This window comes from Lytechinus variegatus, chromosome 13 (genome assembly GCF_018143015.1).
Source record: "Lytechinus variegatus isolate NC3 chromosome 13, Lvar_3.0, whole genome shotgun sequence".
Classification (NCBI taxonomy): Eukaryota; Metazoa; Echinodermata; class Echinoidea; order Temnopleuroida; family Toxopneustidae; genus Lytechinus; species Lytechinus variegatus.
In genome coordinates, this window is record NC_054752.1 from 17,556,161 (window position 1) to 17,567,022 (window position 10,862).

The 10,862-nt window shown below is 36.8% G+C and overlaps 1 protein-coding gene across 1 annotated transcript; it reads right to left on the bottom strand.

Moving 5' to 3' along the window:
• Window positions 1-296: 296 nt before the first annotated feature.
• LOC121426259 (carbonyl reductase [NADPH] 1-like) lies at window positions 297-8,737 on the bottom strand. Its single transcript, XM_041622495.1, has 6 exons — window positions 8,625-8,737; window positions 5,000-5,266; window positions 4,519-4,625; window positions 2,620-2,745; window positions 1,291-1,435; window positions 297-803 (listed from the first exon to the last, which is right to left on the bottom strand). The coding sequence occupies exons 1-6, from the start codon at window positions 8,643-8,645 to the stop codon at window positions 594-596; spliced, it is 876 nt and encodes a 291-aa protein (XP_041478429.1). The 5' UTR covers window positions 8,646-8,737; the 3' UTR covers window positions 297-593.
• Window positions 8,738-10,862: the final 2,125 nt, after the last annotated feature.

Sequence of the window (10,862 nt, forward strand, 5' to 3'; positions counted from 1 at the left end):
TTTTTATCTAAGGACTTGCCATTTACGAAGATGACAATTATTTCTTGATATCAATAAATGAATGGTTGACATGAGGAATTGATTATTTTCATATTATGAATTGAGTTCTTGAATAGGATCAAATGATGAAATAGCTGGGCATAAACTGGCTATTAGGTTTAAGGTGTGACAGCCCTACATTAAATCAAGATTTATATTTTAAGAAGTATCCGATTCAGTATTTTTACAAACAGAGGCATATAGTTCCATTTAAATCATAAACTAGAATTGAATATATAATTCATTGCATGTATATAAAAATTACAAGGTGTTCATCCCCATTAAATGGACTGTGATATTGAGTTTTCAACTTTAAAACAGAATGAAGAATAATACTTGTATTAGTCATTAAAGTAACATTCATAATATAACTAGTACTAAAAATTTAACTAATAAAAGAAGAATATTGATTATCATAATTCTATTTTTTGGTCTTAAAAAAAATAAATCACATTTACCTGATATTCTGGGATTTACCAATATCCTCAGAATCTTTCTCGTTTCCACATCAGCAATAATTGAATACTCTAATTTGTGTATAAAAGCTACCAAACTTAGTTGAATGTAATTGGCCCAATATCACCAGCAAAGAAATCTTTAACCTGTCTCTTAGAGAGCAGCTTGCCCTGAATGTTGGTGGTCCCGGCCGGCAGGAGAGACAGGTAGACCGGGGTATCTGCCCCCTGATCCGGAGTGATCATAGTCTTTGAGTGATCACCTTTATGATGTGCCGTCATGCCGGTAGCAACGTAGCCAGGGCAGCACTATTGAAAAGAAAAGTAATAATGAACATATACGTGTTAAAGATTAGAATCATCATCACCAGGGATGTAGTCAAAGCCTGTACTTACAAGTTGAGAGGCTGTTAGAAAAAAAAATTCCCAGAGTTTGTTCCCATGATTCGGCCAGAGGCCGGCAAAACATAGCCTCAAGGCAGGCTTCAACTTCATCCTGTTCACAAGAAATCACAACCATGATAAAGAGGGAACTGCCAATAAGAAGTGGTCATTCAACTTCTGACCTGGGGTCAAGTTGGTTTTCATAAAAGTAGAAAAGTTTGAGAAAGGGTGTTTTGGTGATGTACACCAAGACAAAGAGCAAGGGGGAAAGTGAAGAAGCTGATTTTGTTTTGTTGTTTTTTCATCGGCGAAATGCATATTTTGTGAAAATTCAAATCAAGAGGTAAATTTTCAAAATTAAACACACATACAGGCTCAATCTCCAGCCACTTAAAAGAGATAAGATACTTACACAATTGATGAGGACATCCTTTTTGCTTGAATCCTTGATAATGTTTTCACCCTGAATTTTGGTGAGGGCTACTACTCCAAGTTTACTGGTCCCATAGGCCCAATCTGCCCAACCTTTCTTTACATGGTCTCCAGTCTTGGTAGCCCTGCAAAAAAAAAATTGAAAAGAAAATAAAATAGAAAAAGACAAAGGGTGAAGGAAAAGTTTTAAGAGGAAAGGGGCATGAAAGATAGAAATGAGAAAAAAGAACAAATTATCATTACTATCATTAATTTTATCATTATTATTATTATTATTGGAAATATTATCATCATTATTAATATTAGACACCCATTCTACAGGGCGTATTAGGGTATCACGCTCGGTGTCCATCTGTCCATCTGTCTGTCCATTAATTTACCCTTGTAAACGCAATAACTTCAGTTTAACTTAACCTCGGCTCATATAATTTGGTGTGTATGATACTAGCATAGATCCCAGGAAATTGATTTTGAAGTCAAAAAGTCAAAGGTCAAGGTCACAGTGACATGTTTTCATTTTACCCTTCTGCAGTCATCGTAAATGCGATAACTTCAGTTTAACTTAAACTAGGCTCATATAATATGGTATGTATGATACTAACATAGATCCCAGGAATTCTATTGATTTCGAGGTCAGAAGGTCAACGGTAAAGCTGCCACTTTCCACTTTTCTTGCTTGACCAATAACTCCATTTTCCGCTTTACAGGTGGGCGTATTATGTGTTCACCTTAGGGACACTCTTATTATTGTCTGGCATCACCCACTCTCTGAACCACAGGTCTCTCTTCATCATCATTGGGTAACCTTATAAAATGCTTTTTCCAATCCCAGTATATGAATTCAAGACCTTAAGTCAGTAAAATGAATGCCATGAATTGGCAGAACTGCTTGAGTGAGTGGAACAATATTTCCTTCGGACTATGCAAGTTATAAATGTCATATTTTCTACATTTTATCTCTCAAATTGTGGCCAGTTGTATCTTTGTAACTTGATGTGTAATATACACTTCCCCAATTATATACATAGGCAAGTGGCATACTGTATAATAAAGCATAAAAGCTGAAAATTGTAGGTCCAGAAGTCAGCCTTTTCAAGCCAATATTGCTTATTTGAGAGCTTATGTTAATTGAATCAATTAGTCACTCAAATCGAATCTGTACCAAATTCCAACAACTCTCTTAATACTTTTTATACCAACTAAAATGACTTTTGCTAATTTTCAATTATTAAAACTCTCTATCCCATTGAATAATTAAACTACAAAAAATCTATCCCCAAATATTTTGGTTTCCCTTGTGTCTACTCACTCGATGAATTCATTCATGAGGTTCGTCACATCCTGTACAGAAGAGACTTGCTTGAATCGCTGCTGAAGCTCTTTGCTCATTTTGTTGTAGGTCATGGGTGCCACCATGCTAGCAACATGTGTGATTCTGTCAAGAGAAAAGCAGGCGGGAGAGTGGTAACCAAGGGGTCATTTTATGTAAAAAAATAATAATTCTAACTGACATCTGTTACAAGCTACTGAAATCCTTGCATCTGATTGGCTGAGGGCAAGTTGTCGGAAAACGTCACTATTTGTTTCGTGAAATGCTCCCAGTGCATAGCTACACCTGTGATCCTATCAATAGAAAGCAGGTAAGCAGTGGTAAACTATGATAATAATGATAATTCACTTTTATATAGCGTTTAATACATTGTGACGTGTCTAAGCGTTTTACAGATATATTATAACCATGGTCATCGGATTCAATCAGTCATCCCCGCACACAATGTATGCATATCCTCCACTCCCTGGGGAGTATTCCAGTCAGTCGCCGTTGAGGCGCACACAGTACTGGACAAGTTACAATGACTTTTACATCCTATCGGGTATCCATTGAGCACCTGGGTCTAGAATGGCAAAGTGTGGATTAACGCCATGCCAAATGACTGGGGCGCATTTCATGACACATACAGTCAGAAATCCTCAACAACTATCGTCATAAGCTACTGAAATCATTGCATCTAATTGGTCAAGAGAAAAATGGTTTTGTGAAATGCATCCCAAGGCTAGCTACATGTACATCTGTGATCCTAACAAGGAAGAGATAGCAGATTAGGGTGTGGTAAACAATATTTTACATGTACAGTATTATGTATATAACAACTTTCTCAGACTGTTGTTATAGCTACTGACATCATTGCATTTGACTGACAAAAAGCAAAATTCCCAGTATAAATATACTGTATGAACGTTGATGTTTGGTTCCATGACATTTGTTCAAGCAACAATTGCTCCAATGGAAAATCTGTACGTTAAGCCAAACATTAAATCAAACCTCTAAATAAACCCTAATCCTTATCTTTACACTATTCTGAAATAAAAACTCAATTACATTCCTCACTATAACACATTGACCTCTGAGATATCAAAAGGATGGTCCAGGCTGAAGATATTTCTATCCCAATATAAATAGAGTAACATTCACAGAGCAAAATGCTGAAAATTTGATCAAAATCAGATAACAAATAACGACGTTATAGACTTTTAAGGATTTGCATTATTCCGGTGAGACAGTTCAAGGCATGTCTTTATGAATACTCATTAGGTGGGCTGATGATGACATATCCCCACTTGTTCTTTTTTATTTTATTACATGAAGTTAGGTTTATTGAAAATTTTCCTACCAAGAACTAAAATCAATTGGATTGAAAACTGAGCAAGTGCATTAACTATTCATTGCCACAACTTATTTCATCATAGTGGAGACACAACATGTATGAAAAATGAAATATTTATGATTTCATGTAATAACATAAGAAAAGGGAAAGTGGGAATGTGACATCATCAGCCCACCTAATGAATATTCATGATGATGTGCATATAACTGTTTTCACAAATTATTGATAAACTTTATAAAATTCGATAACTTTGTTATTTGTTAACCAATTTTGATGAAATTTTCAGCATTTTGCTCTGCGAATTTTACTCTATTCGCTTAGATAAAAATATTTTCAGCCCGGACCATCCCTTTAAGATCGAAGCTAATGTTGTGTCACCTTTACGTTTTAAAAGCATGAATTTGTGTCACACTTAACTCTTTGTGAACACACCCCTGGAAATTTGAATTAAGGAGGTGTTGGTGAATATAGCCACAAGCCCACAACGTGTGAGATCTCCTAGGGAAGGGGAAAGGGCCAAGCTAGTATCTGGTATACCTTACCTTCCACCATCTCTGATGATAGGGAGGAATGTATCGGTCATTAGGCGGACACCATGGTAGTTGGTCTTGACAGATCCTGCAGCTTGCTCAGACATTGGAGGGTTACCCTGTCAAGACAAAATATCAAATAAACAGAATTCAACTCTCTATTCTATAAATAGTAAGTAGGTCTACAATATAGTTGGCTCATGTACAGTACTCAAAATTGAATATTGCACTGTGCAGCTCTTTTAATTGATATATTGATCGGTAAACATTGTGGTTTATATTTAGCCTCCCATTTTAAAATAATTCCATACATAATTACTACATTTTCATTGGTCATCCTATCTTTTAAACTTATTTCTTCAATTTATTTTTTCATAGTTCATACCCAGCCATATTTCTTGGCCACCAATTATCTACTCTCCTAATTCCCAGACCTATAAATACCCAATTTTGTGGTGCACTCCTATAGAACTGTATGAAGAGTCTTGCTCACCTTATAAGCGATTCCTGCATTGTTGACCAGGATGTCCAAGCCCCCATGTTCAGTCTTGATATCATCTCGAAGCTTCTCCATACTGCTAACATCGTCCACATCAAGGAGATGGAATCTAGGATTAAGGCCTTCCTTCTTCAAGCCTTCTACAGCCTGCATCCCTCGCTCCTCATTCCTTGCCGTCAAATAAACAGCTCCATTCTCACCAAAATGCTTGCAGAAAGCTCGGACGATGGCAAGACCAACTCCAGAGTTGCTTCCAGTTACCTGTAATTTGAAAAGAAGATTTATTGTAAAAAATACTGAAAATTTACCTTTTCCTCTTTTTTTGTGGGGGAAGGAGGGGGGGGACACCCGATTACTGATCTGAACTAAAGAAAGCCCTGACTTGAGCTTATTATCTATTTCATGCTTGGTACGCAATACAAAATTTTCTGTCTTAAAAATCAGTACAACGTAATGGACTGACCTTCAGTCCTGCCATTATTAATATCAATTTCACCTTCTATGATTAATTATACTGTAGTTTATAAAGACTAATTGGGAGACAAGTCGTGAGCTGCAGAGTGATCACATCATTTAATTGGATAAACAGATCCATAAATATTTTAATTGTGCGTACATGTAGAATCGAATCCAGGGTAGCACTTCACGATTCAAGCCTGAAGGAGGTTGGATGTTTTAGCATTTTCTGTTTACAGACAGTTACCGGACTGTTTCTCAGCCAATCAAAATCAAGGAAAATGTCAGATTGGTCAACTGGTAAGAAACCTCTCATTTTTCACATTTATACTAAGTTTTTTCTTGCACCTTCATAAGAATTAGGCGTCTGAAGGTGTATAGATGAATAAAATCCAACAAATTTATGTGAATTCTATCTTCAAAGATGGATTTCTTTTAGTATGGGAAGGGTTTCAAGGCTTCATGATGAGAAAGTATATATATCAACTATTTTAAAATATAATTACGAACTCCACAAGGCTAGGCAATTCCAAGCAAAAGTTGACATTTTCCACAAATTTTATATTGGCTTTATCTAAAATCTGGATCAAAATTATGGAATTTCATAAATACAAATTAAAGAATTGCAGTAGAGGCCCATGACCAATATGGACGACTGTCTCCCATGAGAGAGATTATCTCCAATATCAAAGACTTTTGTAAAGAATTTGGGTATCCAATTTCAGCAGCAGAGACAGTCTCCAGTTTGGGAGACCAATTTACATTTGATGCAAAAGGATTAGCTTGGCAGCAAATAAAAATGTGACAAGCAGATTCCTCATTAAAAATTATCCCTTTTCACTGTCTACTTTTGTTTTGATAAGGATTTTTGTTGTCGTCCACACATAAAAGAAATGGGCTTCTGACCTCCATGAGACAAAATTTTTGGTGGAAAAAATTACACTTTTGTTGGTGTTGTTTCTTTTGATCTTTTGCAAAGCAAGTCTCCAATATGGTAGATTATCTCCCATATTGGCCGTTCGCCTCTACTGTTCAGAGGAACATAATCCCCCCCCCTCAGTGTTATTTGGGGTACGCCTATGATCGTTCCCTCACTTTGAAAGCACCCCCCTATCTGCCAAAATTTCTGAACCCCCCTTTCCAGGGGTGTGAGTGGTCACAAATAAAAAGATCTGAAAAAGCTGAAGAGTGTTGAAAAAGTCTGAAATAGAAAGAGCTCCCATATTTTTGTACAGAGGAGAGTCAAAATAAGCTGAAATTAAGCTGAAAATCAAAACAAAAAAATTTGAAATCAAATAAAAATCTGAACTCTCACACCCCTGCCTTTCGTGGGTTTTTCCTGCCTTGGAGACCCCCATAAATCTGGAACACGGCTCATTGTACCCCCTATCTCAGGTTAGCTCTCATTCCAACCCCCTATCTAAGGACAGACAACCCCCCCCCTTCATCTCAGGTAAGCTGTCATTAAAATAGAGGTTCCCTGATATGATGGAGGACAAAACAATAGCAAAACCATGAAAACAATGACTTTTCATAGTCTGATGCACACGTTTTTATCGTTTGTCCTCCAATATGGCTGCTTGTGGGAACCCTAGACTTTAATATATACCGTAGGAAAGATTTTTAAATATCTCAGACTCAGGAGTCTAAAGAGAGAGAGAAAAAAAAACCACACCCCCTTTTCAAAGAAATCTCTCGTTGAAAATACAAATACACCCCCTATTTTTACAATTCACGGGCTGGGCTAGTCCCGCAAAAAAGTACCCCTTTACTGGACATTTTGGGAACACGCATGAGGTCCCTTCGACCCCAGAGTGGGGGGGGGGGGCTAGGAACATGATTAGCCACAAAAATTCTTAAGCCCTAATCTATTTTTCACTTGTATTCAGGAAATTTTGAGGTAAGATTTGAGCAATTTTTGTGAAAATAATGCTAATAAAGAATATATTGAAGGTACCATAAAAGGCGCAAATAAATGATTTTTAATTTTAGTAAAATAGTAGAAATGGCTGTTTCTTTTTTTGCATTGCAGCGCTACCAAGTCTCACGCATTATGTGTGAGACTCAAGCATTATCATGAAGACAAGATAATGGACTCTTGTTCATCCCTTCAAATCTCTGTCTCACGCAAGTTACCTTGAAGTTACCTTGATGGCCACATCTCACTGTCTTCACGACGAAAGTGTACAGATGAGTGTGGCAGGGTTAAGGAGGCTCTTAGAGCCCATTTAAAAACCCAATTTTGATAATTGTGTCTTAAATTGCAGGAGTGTTGGTGCCTCAATTGTGGACTGTGGGAGTTTATTCCATTGATTGACAACCCTTTGGCTAAAGAAGTGTTTCCTTATATCCAGTCTAGATCGTTGCTTAGCAAATTTAAGAGTGTGTCCTCTTGTTCTGTCACATTCTACTCTCTTGAAGTAATTGTCCGGGTTTGATTTGTCTATTTGTGTAATAATACGGTATGTTTGAATGAGGTCTCCCCTTTCTCTCCTTCTTTCTAACGTAGTAAGGTTTAGTCTGGCGAGCCTGTCTTCATAGGGTAGATCATGGATATCTGGGATCATTTTCGTAGCTCTTGCTTGGACCTTCTCCAGTATTTTTTTGTCCTTTGCTAGGTAGGGGTTCGCATTCAGCCTATCCCCATACACATTGTACACTATGTCTGTGATCTCACTCAGATTCACAGAAAATCTCACGCAAAGCTGGTCTTTGAACTTGGCATCTCTGGCATTGGCCTTTTTGTTTTGGTCCTAAAAAGCCAAGGGCAAGGCTAAACCCGAGTAAACGTTAGCCTAGTCCTGCTGCAGTGCTGGCTAAACAAGGCATTCTCTCTTCTCTGATCCTCTTCAAAACTGCTGAGTCAATTCATAAGAAATGCTGACTCACTATTGTTATGTTGACAAATGTACTTAGCTGACCATAACAGCGCGGCCACTGACTGAGGATCACTGAGCTGTGGCTGTGCAGCGGAGAGCCGACAACAATACCACGACCTCGCTGCCCGGCCCTGGATGCCACAACTCCGGGGGAGAATGCGATAGCGATTCGATGCGTGAAGACGGCCGCTAAGTTGGCACAAAAAAATAGCTATTTGTCGCCGTTTAAAGAAACTGAAAACCTGACAATACGATACAAGACGCTCACATTCAGATATACTTACAACAGCTACTTTTAAAGACATGACTGCAATCAAGGGTCTATGCAATTTGGACCTGGACGGACGTTGATGACAAAAATGCGCTGACGATTTGAGCGTTGTGCAATTGGCAAATTTATGAGATGCCACATGAGTTGGCAGAAATCATAAGTACAGTCTGGCCAATTACTAGTACAGTAGTTTGTTTGTTTGGTTGTTGTTGTTTTTTTTGTTCGTTTTTTGTCTTAATAAGATGTTTAGTTTTTTTAAGATAGCTATTAGTGATAAGCCAAATGGGTTACCTTTTTTCTGTATACCGCGGAAATGGGGGGGGGGGACAATTAACACCCACTTTAAAAAAAATGTGTTAAATAAAAATGATTCCTGCATCAATTTTTTTTATTGTAGTTTAATGATTAAAAAAAAAACTTACTGCTTTATATTTCATCAAAATCGAATGGAAAAAGTATTAAAAAAACACACACAAACAGTGACATTTTAGAATACGGTGATATCTGGTAATTTTTAAATATCTCGATGTGGTTTCTACTATCTTATCTATTTCTTTTTTATTATTAATTTGCCAAAAATTCCTCATATATTAAAGTATGAGGTCTGCTACAAAATGAATATGAGGAAGATCAAAAGCAATAAAAGATTTCTGAAGAATAAAAGGTATGTGAATATTTCAGCCATATGCCTTCATCAGGAAATAAACATGCACTGTACACCTAAAAACTGCGGGTTTTTTTTCGAGTGATTACAAATAAAAGATAAACAGTATTCATTGCGGCATTGCATAATGTTGATAAACACTGCAGTATTTCCCCCACATTATTTGTTCTCCATATAACCGTCTTGCAAATTAACTGTTCTTGTTGCATATTTAGCCGATGTATTGTTATGCTCTCTTTACTGTACCTATGAATCTCTTGTTTGGGTTGGTTGATCACACTAAGCTAAAATTAATTAACTTAAAATAAAGCAGTGTATATCGAGAAAAACAATGTTTATCGTCTTATTGTACAGTTGGCTTGCCTTATGCGCCCATTCTTTACTGCGCCCTGATTGGATAAAAGTCTTCTGCAGTGTCATTGTGATGTCACATCAAATAGTTCGTAGCCGACCATATAGCCTAATTAGTAATACATCTCTATGTAGCCGACCAATCAGGTGCGCTACGACAGGCCAAGGCAAGCATATAGCGCATTGAGATGTCAAAATAATATAATACTGCACCTTGCCGAAGATATTCGCTATTATTTGAACGTTGATAATACTGCGGTCCAGGAAGAGTCGGGGCAATGGTTTCTGAGAGTCGAAAAGTTTTGTGTTTTTCTGAACCTACAGTACTAGCATAGAGCTATTAGCTCCATGGTACTAGAGTACCTACATAGTGAGACCATTAGTAGAGCGCCCCTAGGAGAGCGCCATGAATCGATTAGATTGAATTCAGGTCGGATAACTATATACTCCTGTCAACATTGAAGCTAGAACTTTCAGATGGGGAAAGTAACAACGCAAATATATCTTGAAGCGGAAATCTAGTCGCAACGGCAATATGGTAATTTCATTGACAAATACCCCTCCCCAAAAAAAGAGAGAAATGATGATGATAATGATGATTTATGATGATAATAATGATAATAATAAATAACGATAATAATAATATTAATAATAACAACAATAATGATGAAGATAATGATAGTAATAATAAAAAAAATAACGATAATAATAATAATAAAAGGGGCTGCTATCTACTTCTCTCCGTGAGATTGCTCGTAAAGAACAATTGAATATCGACCATGCACTTCATTGACAATTAAGATTCACAGGTACTATACATTTCTAGCTGTTACATCACTTTTGGTATGGGTTGAGAGGCCATTTTAGAAGATTGATTTACCTTATTTTTACAATTTCGGGTCTGACTGATAATTTCTGAAGTCGAAAGTCTTTTTTTATCTGTCTTGACAACTTAATCCACTAAATTGTGATTGGAAAAATGGGCCGATGTTGGATTCATAGCCAGAGAAACTTAATTCATCTTTATCATGATTTCAAGTTAAGGTATTTGCTCTTTGGACATGTTAGACTGGCAAGGTTTAAACAGGTAATTTGGGAAAGAAAATACTAAAAATACGGTGTGTTGCCTTCTCATGGGAAAAATCATTTAGTTGTCACAATGAAGAGAATCTACCTTGTATTTTCCTTTTATAATTTTGACGTTTATTTTCATAATCAGCAATTTATAAATGTCAA